At 45.1% G+C, this 15,312-nt stretch overlaps 1 protein-coding gene across 1 annotated transcript in view; it reads left to right on the top strand.

Annotated features, from left to right (window-relative positions):
• The window catches only part of FAM149A (family with sequence similarity 149 member A), a 59,593-nt gene that overhangs the window by 37,787 nt on the left and 6,494 nt on the right, over positions 1-15,312 (top strand). Inside the window, 7 exon segments of the mRNA XM_078445339.2 lie at positions 5,061-5,203; positions 6,786-6,911; positions 8,632-8,802; positions 9,635-9,825; positions 10,624-10,775; positions 14,447-14,550; positions 15,033-15,242. Coding sequence (XP_078301465.2) covers positions 5,061-5,203; positions 6,786-6,911; positions 8,632-8,802; positions 9,635-9,825; positions 10,624-10,775; positions 14,447-14,550; positions 15,033-15,242 — 1,097 coding nt within the window.

Genomic DNA, 15,312 nt, shown 5'->3' with positions numbered 1-15,312 from the left:
GCCTGGCTAGAGGTTTGTCAATTTTGTTTATTTTTTCAAAAAACCAACTCTTGGTTTCGTTGATCTGCTCTACAGTTTTTTTAGATTCTATATTGTTTATTTCTGCTCTGATCTTTATTATTTCTCTTCTTTTGCTGGGTTTAGGCTGCCTTTGCTGTTCTGCTTCTATTTCCTTTAGGTGTGCTGTTAGATTTTGTATTTGGGATTTTTCTTGTTTCTTGAGATAGGCCTGGATTGCAATGTATTTTCCTCTCAGGACTGCCTTCGCTGCATCCCAAAGCGTTTGGATTGTTGTATTTTCATTTTCGTTTGTTTCCATGTATATTTTAATTTCTTCTCTAATTGCCTGGTTGACCCACTCATTCGTTAGTAGGGTGTTCTTTAACCTCCATGCTTTTGGAGGTTTTCCAGACTTTTTCCTGTGGTTGATTTCAAGCTTCATAGCATTGTGGTCTGAAAGTATGCATGGTATAATTTCAATTCTTGTAAACTTATGAAGGGCTGTTTTGTGACCCAGTATATGATCTATCTTGGAGAATGTTCCATGTGCACTCGAGAAGAAAGTATATTCTGTTGCTTTGGGATGCAGAGTTCTAAATATATCTGTCAAGTCCATCTGATCCAATGTATCATTCAGGGCCCTTGTTTCTTTATTGACTGTGTGTCTAGATGATCTATCCATTTCTGTAAGTGGGGTGTTAAAGTCCCCTGCAATGACCACATTCTTATCAATAAGGTTGCTTATGTTTATGAGTAATTGTTTTATATATCTGGGGGCTCGGGTATTTGGCGCATAGACATTTATAATAGTTAGCTCTTCCTGGTGGATAGACCCTGTGATTATTATATAATGCCCTTCTTCATCTCTTGTTACAGCCTTTAATTTAAAGTCTAGTTTGTCTGATATAAGTATGGCTACTCCAGCTTTCTTTTGGCTTCCAGGAGCATGATAAATAGTTCTCCATCCCCTCACTCTCAATCTAAAGGTGTCCTCAGATCTAAAATGAGTCTCTTGTAGACAGCAAATAGATGGGTCTTGTTTTTTTATCCATTCTGATACCCTATGTCTTTTGGTTGGCGCATTTAATCCATTTACATTCAGTGTTATTATAGAAAGATATGGGTTTAGAGTCATTGTGATGTCTGTATGTTTTATGCTTGTAGTGATGTCTCTGGTACTTTGTCTCACAGGATCCCCCTTAGGATCTCTTGTAGGGCTGGTTTCGTGGTGACAAATTCCTTCAGTTTTTGTTTGTTTGGGAAGACCTTTATCTCTCCTTCTATTCTAAATGACAGACTTGCTGGATAAAGGATTCTCGGCTGCATATTTTTTCTGTTTAGCACACTGTAGATATCGTGCCAAGCCTTTCTGGCCTGCCAAGTTTCAAAGGAGAGATCAGTCACGAGTCTTATAGGTCTCCCTTTATATGTGAGGGCACGTTTATCCCTTGCTGCTTTCAGAATTTTCTCTTTATCCTTGTATTTTGCCAGTTTCACTATGATATGTCGTGCAGAAGATCGATTCAAGTTACGTCTGAAGGGAGTTCTCTGTGCCTCTTGGATTTCAATGCCTTTTTCCTTCCCCAGTTCAGGGAAGTTCTCAGCTATAATTTGTTCAAGTACCCCTTCAGCACCCTTCCCTCTCTCTTCCTCCTCTGGGATACCAATTATGCGTATATTATTTTTTTTTAGTGTATCACTTAGTTCTCTAATTTTCCCCTCATACTCCTGGATTTTTTTATCTTTCTTTCAGCTTCCTCTTTCTCCATAACTTTATCTTCTAGTTCACCTATTCTCTCCTCTGCCTCTTCAAGCCGAGCCATCGTGGATTCCATTTTGTTTTGCAATTCGTTTAAAGCGTTTTTCAACTCCTCGTGACTGTTCCTTAGTCCCTCGATCTTTGTGGCAAGAGATTCTCTGCTGTCCTGTATACTGTTTTCAAGCCCAGCGATTAATTTTATGACTATTATTCTAAATTCACTTTCTGTTATATTATTTAAATCCTTTTTGATCAGTTCATTAGCTGTTGTTATTTCCTGGAGATTCTTCTGAGGGGAATTATTCCGTTTGGTCATTTTGGAGAGTCCCTGGCGTGGTGAGGACCTGCAGTGCACTTCCCCTGTGCTGTGGTGTATAACTGGAGTTAGTGGGCGGGGCCGCAGTCCGACCCGATGTCTGCCCCCAGCCCACTGCTGGGGCCACAGTCAGACTGGTGTGTGCCTTCTCTTCCCCTCTCCTCGGGGCGGGATTCACTGTGGGGTGGCGTGTCCCGTCTGGGCTACTTGCACACTGCCAGGCTTGTGTTGCTGGGGATCTGGCGTATTAGCTGGGGTGGGTAGGCAAGGTGCACGGGGGCTGGAGGGGCAGGCTTAGCTCGCTTCTCCTTAGGTGATCCACTTTAGGAGGGGCCCTGTGGCAGCAGGAGGGAGTCAGATCCCCTGCCGGAGGTTTGGCTCCGCAGAAGCACAGCGTTGGGTGTTTGCGGAGGGAGCAAGTTCCCTGGCAGGAACTGGTTCCCTTTGGGATTTTGGCTGGGGGATGGGCGGGGGAGATGGCGCTGGCGCCTTTGTTCCCCGCCAAGCTGAGCTCTGCCGTCCGGGGGCTCAGCAGCTCTCCCTCCCTTTGTCCTCCAGCCTTCCCGCTTTCCGAGCAGAGCTGTTAACTTCTGACCTCCCAGACGCTAAGTCGCGCTTGCCGTCGGAACACAGTCCATCCGGCCCCTCCGCTTTTGCCAGCCAGACTCGGGGGCTCCGCTTGGCCGGCGAGCCGCCCCTCCGCCCCGGCTCCCTCCCGCCAGTCCGTGGAGCGCACACCGCCTGGCCGCCCTTCCTACCCTCTTCCGTGGGCCTCTGGTCTGCGCTTGACTCCGGAGACTCCCTTCTGCTAATCCTCTGGCGGTTTTCTGGGTTCTTTAGGCAGGTGTAGGTGGAATCTAAGTGATCGGCAGGACGCGCTGTGAGCCCCGCGTCCTCCTACGCCGCCATCTTCCGGAACCTCCCCTCTAAACCACATCTTTTACTCTCACCTCCAATCCTGGCAGAAGCTGGTAACTTTGACCCTCTTTTGGCTCTCTTCAGGAGTGGGATTCTTAGCTGTGTGAACGTGAGCCTCCAGCTCTGGCTTTCGTTGGGGGCTCTGCCCACCACGGTCTCCCACCCCTTTCTCCCCTCCAGGACCCTGAGAATAGGGGACGGGGGCAATGGCTGCGGAAGAGCCTCCAGTGCTGGCTCCTGGTCTTTTTTTTGGTTTGCGTTCCGGCTTCCTTTGCTTTCTTTCGAAGCATTTGGCCACTCGACAGGCACACGTGGGTCCACTTCCTTGGCCGGGGGCATAGCTGGGCCTCCCACAGTGGTGAGAGGGACACGGAGAAGAGTCAGCTCCCAATCACTCAGGACTTTTCAGACAAGGCGGGACTCCTGCACCTGCGATGAACAGCCCCTGCCCTCGCTCTTGTGCCTCTGCAGGTGGGAAGAAGGCTGAGGACCCTTGCTTCATAGTGTCCAAGTTCCGCAATTCTTTTCGGCACATGTTTTCGTGTAATTATCCAGAGAGATTCTTGGGGCTTCCGTTTCAAGAGTTGAAATTACATCAGGCCCTATAGTTGCTCTTTGTTTAATTTTTTTTTTTTTTTAACGTTTATTTATTTTTGAGGCAGAGAGAGACAGAGCATGAACGGGGGAGGATCAGAGAGAGAGGGAGACACAGAATCTGAAACAGGCTCCAGGCTCTGAGCGGTCAGCACAGAGCCCGACGCGGGGCTCGAACTCACGGTCCGTGAGATCATGACCTGAGCCACCCAGGCGCCCCTGGTTGCTCTTTGTTTAAAAACTTTAACGTACCGGGGCACCTGCGTGGCCCGGTTGGTCGAGCGTCCAACTTTGGCTCAGATCATTATCTCATGGTTCCGTGAGTTCAAGCCCCACGCTGGGCTGTGTGCTGACAGCTTGGAGCCTTCAGGTTCTGTGTGTGTGTGGCTCTCTCTCCGCCCCTCCCGCTTACACTCTGTCTCTCTCTGTCTCAGAAATAAATAAACATTAAAAAAATAATAATGAAAAAAATTTTAACTTACTTTTTTGGTAGGTAATATTTGCAATAAGCAACAAAAGCCAAAAGAGAAAATTGAAAGTAAGCCTTTCTCAGTACCTCGGTCCCCCAGTCCCCTCCTGGAAGGAGAATATTAGTAGTTTTTTTATCCTATTTGCATTTTAAAAGAATTTAGCTCCCCTGCTGTAGCGGGAATGTAGTTTGTTATCAGTTTAAGGGAGGAAGCACAACAGAAAACACTGAACAGCATTCTGTGAAAATCAACCAGACCTGACCATCTTGGGTCAGGTGTATCAAAGTGAATGTGCACCTGCTGCTGAGTTGTGGGTTCGATTTCAGGTTCCATCACCCCTAGAGGGTACATGGCCCTTTCTATAATGACTGCAAAGTCCACATTCTTGTTGTCATGTTGTACTCCTTCTAAATAAGGAGCACTTTAGGGGCGCCTGGGTGGCTTGGTCGGTTAAGCGTCCGACTTCGGCTCAGGTCATGATCTCGCGGCCCGTGAGTTCGAGCCCCGCGTCGGGCTCTGTGCTGACCGCTCAGAGCCCGGAGCCTGTTTCAGATTCTGTGTCTCCCTCTTTCTCTGCCCCTCCCCTGTTCATGCTCTGTCTCTCTGTATCTCAAAAATAAACGTTAAAAAAAAAAATTTTTTTAAACAAAAAAAAAAAAAAATAAGGAGCACTTTAAATGTGTGTTACTGATTATGAAGGCCTCACGTCTGCAACTTTTATTTTTTATTTTTAGTTTCATTTTTATTTTTTAAAATTGATTTATTTTTGAGAGCACGCGAGAGAGACAGAGTGCAATCAGAGGAGGGGCAGAGAGAGAGGGAGACGCAGAATCTGAAGCAGGCTCCGGGCTCTCAGCACAGAGCCCGATGCAGGGTTTGAACTCATGAACTTCGAGAACATGGCCCGAGCCAAAGTCATTCACTTAACCGGCTGAGCCACCCGGGCTCCCGTCGTAGTTCTGCAACTTTTAGTCTTGCTACTGAATGTGCATTTCTGTTCTAGGAGTTCGACAAAGCCAATGCGCAGAAAGTACAGCAGCTATTCTGGGAGGTGGAAGAAATGTTGTTCGAAGGGAAAGTAAGCCCTCAGACTCAGAATCTAGTGGCCGAGTGCGGCGAGTGGGCAAGAAGATCCCTCCATCTGAGGTAGGGAAGTTGTTCCACAGTAATCCTCTGGAATGGGTTTTGGATCCACCTGCTTACTCCTGACCTGTTTGATACCGTTCGTATATTTTGACTGAAAGCAATTGCCTGATCAAAATTTGTATCCAGAACACATGTCTTTACTGAGAACGCATAGTCTTTGCAATGGTGTCTGAGGGAACGTTGGGACATTCCAATGCCTAATTTGCGAGAAGCAAACCTCGCTCATTGTCAGAAAGGCCTCGCATACGTGACAACTACAGGAATGGGTCGAAACGAGCCTTTACCTTTCACCTTCACTAGTTTGTGAGCAACACGTCAGTCTTCAGAGCTGAGAACAGTCTTTGGGGTCGGGGTCGGGGAGGAACAGAGTAATTATTTGCCAAGTGATTGAATAGCTGAATTTTACTAACTCATCCAGATTCCTTATGAGAGAGGATAGCTTATTTTTTTTTTTTAATTTGTTTTAACGTTTATTTATTTTTGAGAGACAGAGAGAGTACAGGGTGGGAAGGAACAGAGAGAGAGAGGGAGACACAGAATCCGAAGCGGGCTCCAGGCTCTGAGCCGTCAGCACAGAACCCAACGTGGGGCTCGAACCCATGAACCGTGAGATCATGACCTGAGCCGAAGTCAGATGCTCAACTGACTGAGCCACCCAGGTGCCCCAAGGATAGCTTAGTTTGCAATAGCAAAGCTGGAGAATATAGACTGGGTATGGAGAAAAGGTTTTCTTCCTTCAATTATTCAGCCAGATGCACTTAGGAGAAAAATCCATCTCCGTTATCTGAAGTTCCTTTGTATTACATCCGGAGAGAATAGATTAGATAGAACACCCCTACAAATGTTGAGGGATTTTCTGGTTACCTCAAGTAGGTAACTTAAAAGAAATCTTGACTCAGTAGTTTTTAAGTCTTCTCTATTCCGTCCTTCATCAGCCCTCTGTCTTGAAGGGCATAGTACGCCCACCGGTACTCATTGTGGGTGCTGACTTTTCTAGCACAGGGCAGTCACCCAAGAGCCAGGAGCTCAGACCTGCCCCCACCACTCCTGTCTTAAATAGTTCAGACGAAAACGAAGGAGGGGAGGGTGGAAAAAGGAAAGACTGCAAGGAATATAAGCCTGGTACGTATATTTATACAGGTTTATTCATTATGTGGATATTAGTTAACATGCATAGAGAGCCGCTGTGTGCCCAGCCTTACCCTAGATGTCTGGCTCTGGCATCTCTAAGCCACCCCTCAGCCCTAGAGGTAACTATTAGTATCGCTTTCATACAAAAAACAAACCAGTGAAATCAGTGGCTCAGAGAGCCCGAGAACTTTGTCTCCGATCTTTGCGTCAGTGGCGCGAACAGCCCGTCCTGCTCCCTCGAAGCCTGTGCTTTTTCCGTGACACCATCGTGCTTCTCGTGGACCGGCATGTGCCTCGTCACTTCATACACACGCCTTCAAAGCATCATTTCATCTGACTTGGAACACTGCAAAACGTGTTTGCCTTTTTCCGAATCAAAAGTGTTAGTAATTTCCCATCTTTTTTCTTTTTTCTTTCTTTCTTTCTTTCTTTTTTTCTCCCCCCGGCGCAGAGTATTAGGAAGACAGCTCATAGTGCCGACTGATGAAGGATTCCAACATTTCCAGGGCGATGAGCCTAGTTCCACGGTCCACACACCCTTCCTGGATGCCTGCGGGCACAAGCACAACAGCAGAGAGTAGGTTCCTATGAGTTACTTTCGAAAGTATTTTTAATTTCATTTTAGTGATACTTTTTTCTTATTTACTTATTTACTTATTTATTTTTTAGGTCTATTTATTTTGAGACAGAGCGAGCTGGGGAGGGGCAGAGAGAGAGGATTAGAGGGAGAGAACCCCAAGCAGGCTCTGCACTGACTGCCAGCATGAAGCCCCAGGCAGGGCTCAAACTCACAAACCTTGGGATCACGACCTGAGCCGAAACCATGAGTCCAAGTTTAACCGACTGAGCCACCCAGGCGCCCCCTTTTGTTTTCATTTTTAATTTCCTGTTAGTTATACTCTTCCCATGTCTGTCTTAGCCGTGAGCCTTGGCCCCACTGATTTTGGAAGCTTAGATTTCAGGGAAGGGCAGGGGCAGAGCATTTTTTTCACAGGGTGCTTCTCATTCTAAATTGATGGTGATGCACCAGTCAGAGTGGCTAAAATTAACTCAGGAAACAACAGATGTTGGCGAACGTGTGGAGAAATGGAACCCTCTTACGCTGCTGGTGGGAATGCAAACTGGTGCAGCCGCTCTGGAAAACAGTGTGGAGGTTCCTCAAAAAATTACAAATAGATCTACCCTAGGGCCCAGCAATAGCACTGCTAGGAATTTACCCAAGGGATACAGGAGTGCTGATACGTAGGGGCACTTGGACCCCAATGTTTATAGCAGCACTTTCAACAAGAGCCAAATTATGGAAAGAGCCTAAATGTCCATCAATTGACGAATGGATAAAGAAGATGTGGTTTATATATCCAATGGAATACTACTTGGCAATGAGAAAGAATGAAATCTGGCCATTTGCAGCAACCTGGATGGAACTGGAGGGTATTATGCTAAGTGAAATAAGTCAGTCAGAGAAAGACAGATACCATATGTTTTCACTCATATGTGGAACTTGAGAAACTTAACAGAAGACCATGAGGGAAGGGAAGGGAAGGGAAGGGGAAAAAATAGTTTACAACAGTGAGGGAGGCAAACCGTAAGAGACTCTTAAATACAGAGAACAAACTGAGGTTGATAGGGTGGGAGGGGGAGAGGGGAAAATGGGTGATGGGCATCAAGGAGGGCACCTGTTGGGATGAGCACTGGGTGTATGTAAGTGATGAATCGTGGGAATCTACCCCCCAAACCAAGAGCACACTGTATACACTGTTATGTTAGCTACCTTGACAATAAATTATAGTTAGAAAAATAAATAAATTGATGGTGATGAGGAGGATGACGATATCAAGGGAGTTAACTTTTGAAGGTTAGATGGGAAACCTTTTGCTAAATGCCAAACCCAAAACTGACCCCTTGTGATGGATCCCAAGCTCCATCACAACAGCAGAAGGAATAAAGCTCTATCCCGTCTTCTCTGGCTCACCAACAGATTTTGATAAATCTCTCCATGCCAGTCACACATAGTTGGGACTGTGCCAGGACGTCCTTTCACTACGGCAAAAGGGATGCAAACTCATAGAGTAAGTTAAGCTTTTAAGAGGCCCTTAAATGTTGACCGATGCCCGTGTTAAAATGTTGCTTTTAAGGATACGACTTTTATCGAATGTGATAATCAATGATTTTGTTTGTTTGTTTGTTTGTTTGTTTGGGATTCTGTACTTTCTGGATAAAGACTCGCCCAGATCCTGCAAGCATCGTTTTCTTGACGCTCTACACGCCCTCACGGAGGCTCTGCTCTTTCCCCACAGGCTGTGCATCTCCGGCTCTCAGATACTCCCAGGGGCGTGCTCTTCCCCGGCACTGCCAGGCCCCGCTTGCACGTGGCCTGCTGCCTGTTCAGCAGGTTCACCCCTGGAAGAAGAGGTTTACGATGCGGATGGAAAGATGGAAGAATATTTTGCTTTTGACAGAAAAGAAGAGTAAATAGAATTTATTTGGCATTGACTTAGTATAATGTTAACTTTTTTGGCATTTATTTTGATTATCTGCTCATTTGGTGTTTTGCGTAGTTTTTACTTGTCCAAACGATTTTCCATTCTTTTGAGAGTAATATACTCCCCAAAGTGTTTAGATTCCTTTTTTTTTTTTTAATTTAAAAAAAAACTTTAACGTTTACTCATTTTTGAGAGACAGAGAGAGACAGAGCATGAGCGGGGGAGGGGCAGAGAGAGAGGGAGACACAGAATCCAAAGCAGGCTCTAGGCTCTGAGCTGCCAGCACAGAGCCCGACACGGGGCTCGAACTCATGGACTGTGAGATCATGACCTGAGCTGAAGTCGGACGCTTAACCGACTGAGCCACCCAGGTGCCCGAAAAGTTTTTAGATTCCTAACAGGATGTGTCTGTGCTAGATCAGTGCTCCCCTTTGTGTTTTGACCATATGGCACAGATAGGAAACAAGAAGTGTGTTTGGCATTCTGGCGAAAGTGGACAAGGCCACCTGAGGGCTCCAGGCTGCCCAGAAGGGCACAAGGGAAGGCCCCGTCTCTGCACTAGATACAGAGGCTTAAATTGGTTCCTAGATAAAAGCTACAAAGATGGAATAATAAAAATTGGCCTTGTGATTGAAAATTGGTAGCATTAAAAAGTAACAACGTACTGTTTAAAACAGGATGTTATGTTTATTTATATATGCATAATATATGCATGCATGCATAGTAGATGGATGGATGGATGGATAGATAGATAGATAGCACTGTTTTAACTTGAACCACTGATACTTTTAGTAATTAGAGTGGGTTTTGTTCTTAGGGGTGATGAATGTCTCGAACAGAAATCAGTTCATCGCCATAGGATGCGGCATAAACACGGACTTCCTCCCGTTTCTCCTCACGACTGTATCAAAGATTCGGTGGCTGCGGAAGTGTTTGATCATGTCTGGACAAATGTGGTAGAACTATTGGAAGAGCTGGTTAGAAAAAATTGGGAAGTTACACTCCCAGGTACTTATCTGCAGCATGTGTCCCCAGTGAAAAGAAAAATGACCCCTGTTGCCCAGCTTGGTGGCCCCACCCAGCGTGGCCACACCTGGGATATGGTTGGGTGAGAAGAGAAGTGAGTTTTCCACCCTCGTTCACACGTGATCTTTAATCCCTTCAAAGGGGACATCATCATTTTTTGAGTTCTAAAAATAATATGTGTGCACTTTTGGAACGGTAACCTAGAAATACACAAGAAAGGAGCTAAAAGTCCCTTTAAAAATCTCTAATAATAGGATAACCTCTCTAGTACTGGGATGTTGGTTTTTAAGTGTTTATGGCATGTTTTTGTAAAGTAAAATGGAAACACAGATAATTGTACAGTTACTTCATTTAACCTAGTAAAATGTTCTAGAAGCTACTTGAGATCGAGAAGAAATAAATCCTAGAAATGCCAGTAATGGACAACACTGGCTAATGTTGTGTGATCAGTAGGGTAGTGGTCATGTTAATTTAAATATATTCTTTTCCAACCAAAAGATTAGTTGGGATATTATACAATACCAAGAATTTTTCTTGCCCCAGCGTATAATCCCTAGTTTTCTACCTACCACCGAAATGATAGAACGTGTGTGTGGGAAGCATCACATCAGGCAATTGCCTTGTGGGATCTCCGTGTTATACAAGGTTCAGTGGCCATCGTAGACTCACGGTAACTCCAGAACAAATATTCTCTTAGAACAGAGAATTTTAAGTACCTATGTTAGATAATATGTTTCCTAATAATACTGGTGTTTTTTTTTTTTGTCGTTGACTTGGAAGGAAAGAAACAGAAAGAAAAATTGAAAGTAGCTGAGAATAAATCTCCACTTACGCTCATATCTCGTACGAACACTGATGCGTCGAGTGTTCCCCCATCCAGAAGCTCTGAAGCCAGAAGTATATCCCTGGCTTCTCATCTTAATCCACCTCAGGTAGGTGTTTTTCTACCAGTCTCTCTCTTTCCTTCAGTATTTTATGGCCTTTACGTCAGAGTGCCTGCCTTTCTATATCGAGTATTTGGGTCTGTCAATTGGACTACTTTAAAAATAATTTGTGGAAAAAAAATAAAATAAAAATAAAAATAATTTGTGTATAGAGCTTAGTAGCATCACCATATTCTTGAATAGAGACACTCAGATTTGAGACTTCCCACCTGCATTGAGCTGTAGAACTGTTTACATATTTTTATTTTTATTTAAAAAAATTTTTTTAATGTTTATTTATTTTTGAGAGAGAGAGAGACAGAGAGAGAGAGCGGGGAAGGGCAGAGAGAGGGAGACACAGAATCTGATTCAGGCTCTAGGCTCTGAGCTGTCAGCCCAGAGCCCGACGCAGGGTTTGAACTCACGAACCACGAGATCATGACCCGAGCTGAAGTCAGAGGCTTAACCGACTGAGCCACCCAGGTGCCCATCCATATTTTGAAGGAGAAAAAATGCTTTTCCCCAGCATTTCTAGCCAATATGAAGAATCCAGATGTTCTCCTGTCTTCCCTCCAAAATGATAAAAAAAAAAAGTCACTGAGAATATGTTGGATCCATTCAACATTTATTGAGTTTACGTTAAGTGCACTGTATTAGGTGTATTCAGTTGTATCAATCATATACATGAACGAAGCATAGTCCCTGATCAAGTAGAAAGAAAAGCATAATGCAAGTCAGATGCAATACATTGGGTCAGTTCTGTGCAAAACAAGGCCTCAGGAGAATAAAGGAGAGAATGATTCATCCTGACCTGAGCTCGAGCCTTGATGTTTTAGGTTGGAGGTGAAATGTGAACAGAACCACGTAGAAACAAGTAGGGCTTGCACGGGCAGGAGGTCTGTGTGGGTCATTTCAGGCCAAGCAGAGGCATGGGGGAGTGGGAGGGTGTGTTTGGAGAACAGTGATTGGACGGGGCAGGGTTAAAGGTGGGGATGCTTGGACCACCGGGGGCATTGGGTCAAGACCAGGGTAGTGAGAGTCAAGAAACTATGGAGGAACTATTTGGGACGTGTCACTTAACTGTTCCAAAGTTGAGTTTCCTTTACCTAGGGAATGATGATAAGACGTTGTCCAAGGTATTGCTGTGAGGATAAAATTCTGTAAACAGGTGAGAGTTCCTAATGCAAAGCCTAGTGCGTTCTAGGCATTCAGGACATTTTTCTTGAATTGCTTCCTTAATCAAAGATCTAGTGGAGGGTGGGGCTGGAAAGGCTGATCTTGCCCATGGGAGACCTTCAGTAACACTAAAGAGTTTGGACTTTATGTTTTGCACAGCTTATCTTGTGCGGGTGGGGAGCAGAGAAAAAGGACAGGAGGGGTTTCCTGGTCTTGAGGTACATGCAATTTAGCTGGAGGGAGTCGAGCCAGGCCAAACAACACTGCACACACGCACACAGGCACACAGGCAAGGTGAGGCGGCCAGTAGACAGTAGGGTGGATGAGCGTTTGAGCCACAGAACTACAAGTGTCGGGCCCGATGGCACAATTTACGAGCTCTGTGATCTTGAATCAGTCCCTCAAAGCCTCAGTCTCATAATCGATGGGATCTGTGGGTCAGGAGGCTGTGAGAAGCAAAAGAGATAAGATGCTGAGTACAACGTGTAGGGTAGAGTAGGCACTCGATCAGCGTTAGCTTTCATTGTAACCAGATGCGAATTGTGTATCGTATCATATCATATCACATCACATTGTATATTGTAATTTGATATCCTTTAGCTCATAAATGCCCTGGAGAAAAAAATAGCATACCCTCCATAAAGTAGAGTAATACCTGAATTAAATCCTAAATGATACATTAGATTTGGTCAGGCTGAAAGGAAAAGGGAAGATATTCAAGGCAGAGGCAAAACTATGCATCTAGCATAGGAGCACACGAACAGACTACCTTTGCAAAGTGTAGAAGAACACAGGTCTGAATAGGATGTACCGTCAGGGAGTGGTAGTTTAAAATAGAAATATCTAGGTTGGTTAAGTGTCCAGTTGGTTAAGTGTCCAACTTCAGCTCAGGTCATGATCTCACTGTTCGTGGGTTCGAGCCCCGTGTGGGGCTCTGTGCTGACAGCTCAGAGCCTTCAGATTCTGTGCCTCCCTCTCGTTCTCTGCCCCTCCCCTGCTCACACTCTGTCTCTCTCTCTCAAAAATAAATAAACATTAAAAAAAAAACAAATAAAATAGAAATATCTAATAGGGTTGTTTTACTCTGTAGTGTAAGGGCTTTGCAGTAAGACTTCTTTGCTTTTGCTGTTCAAAATACACTTTCAGAATGCTTCCACTAATTGTATTTTTCTCTGGGGTTTTTAAACTGCTCTGGCAGGATCAACATTGGTTCCCACTTTGCATGTTCACATACGCAGTATGAATCGCATAAAAATGGGTGGCTGATGACAACATAGAAAAGAATCTATAAGTATTAGGCAAAATATAACTAAGCTCGAAAAATATGGAAAGTTTTCAATCTAAGGAGTTTTTTTTACAAGTATTTTCTTTTTGTGGCTTTTATTTTTTTATTTTTGAGAAGGACAGAGAGGGTGCAAGCAGGAGAGGGGCAGTGAGAGAGGGAGAATCTTGATCAGGCTCCGGCTGTCAACATAGAGCCCGATGTGGGGCTTGAACTCACAAACCGTGAGATCATGACCTGAGCTGAAATCAAGAGTTGGACACTTAACTGACTGAGTCATCCAGGCCACCCTCTTTTTATAGCTTTAATGGGCTTCAAAAAAATTTTTTTTACAGCTGACTCATTGTTTTCATTTGGATCAATGTTAAAAGGAAATGAATGGATGACAAAGTTGAAAATAAAATATTATTAGAGCCTGTTTTGAAATAGTCAAAGTGTTCTAGCAGTAATGACAATAGGTCTTAATTTATTCTGCTAACATTTTTTTGTTTTTACATGTTCAGCTTGGGGGAAAATGTGCTTGTGCTTGCTACATCTATTCTCGAACTAGAATATGATTCTAGTTCAGAAATCCTGTTTGCCTGAATCAAATGTTGTTTTACATCCTAGCTGGTCATATTGCGGGACCAAATAGGGAATTCGGGATTATTTAGCTCTTCGTGCTTTCCCAGTGTTATTCAACTTAATTCTCATACAAAGTATGTATCAGTATTCTGGACTTAAAGATTAGGGAATTAAACCTTCAGGAACCAAGTAAGCTTCCCAAGACCACCAGTCAGGAAGCGGTTAGAATTGGGATTCAAATTTAAGGGTCTGACGTCTCGTGTTCGGGTTTCTTCCTAGGCTCTTGTGCCCTTCCTGGCAGCTACCTTCCTCAAGCTGTGAAGGACTTCCTCTGGGAGCAGGCCAGTTAGGAGCTGGGGTGCCCTATCTTTGCTTCTCCAGATTCTCTCTCTACGTTCTTCACCCTGGTATGCCCTGGCCGCTGGTACATTCTGGCTGTCTGGAGGTCTCCTTCGCCCCAAGTAGCTCTCGGAGCTCAACACGGGAGCAGAACGTGGGACGTTGTTCACTCCTGGCCTCTCTGCCAGGTCGCAGTGGTTGGTGGCGTTTCTCCCTGCAGCTCCCCTTGCCGGATTCCAGAAACTTCTCCCTCCCTTCTTGCCACTTCTTGCATTGGCACTGGCTGCCTTTTAACTTTCACTGTTTTTACTCTTCTCAGGTTCATCGCTTCTCCAACAACTTTTATAGTGATTTGAGTTGTGTGATGACAATTCAAGCAAAACCACTTCAGCAGAGACCTACCTGTTTTGCGGATAGAACGCAGTACGTATGCGAAATAACGATGCAGCCTGCTCTCTAGGCTGCATGTACCTGAGCATGAGGCCTGCAGAAGTCCGCGTGCTAGGCGTGTCTGAGCACACTCAGGGAAGGATACAGCCATGTGTGAGAATGAAAACTCACTGCTCCAATAGGAGCCACAAAAGTGACTTACCGTTAGGTGAGGGTCAATAGATAAGGGGAAGATAGCTGTGAATTCTTAATCTTCTGGGCTATCCTGTGTGATTGCAGTCAGGGAGGACCTTAGACCTTATGTTCCTGTGGACGATTCTTCAGTGGGATGGAAGTTGAATTGGAAATGATAGTCTGTCCATTCGTTCAGCCAATATTCAGAAGTATCTGCTTGAGGCGGGCACTCTTCTAGACAGTGCCTCGTAATGGGCACATCTATCTATGCCCTGTTCACCTAATGCTTACAAGCTGAGTAATTAATTTGGCTTTCCCCCCCCCACCCCTCCCGCCCCCAGGAATGAACAAGAAGGCAAATCACTGGGTGTGGGGGCCAGTGCTCCGTCTTTGGCCCGGCACCGTCTGGGACGAATCTCAGATGCTCGCGGACTCCACGCTTCCGCAAGGAAGACGCCTGCACATCTGAGGCTGCCTTCTCTCACTTCAGACTCCCAGAGGATGAAAACCCCCAGTGTGTGCAGCGATGAAGTTCTAAGGGGAACAAAGCCGTAAGTCTCGTTTCTCTCCTGGGGAACCAGAAGCCACACATGACAGAGGATAGAGACAGGTGGACACCTT

This window comes from Panthera onca, chromosome B1 (assembly GCF_046562875.1).
Source record: "Panthera onca isolate mPanOnc1 chromosome B1, mPanOnc1 haplotype 2, whole genome shotgun sequence".
Lineage (NCBI taxonomy): Eukaryota > Metazoa > Chordata > Mammalia > Carnivora > Felidae > Panthera > Panthera onca.
Note: the sequence above shows the minus strand (reverse complement) of the source record. Positions and strands in the feature narration are given on the sequence as shown.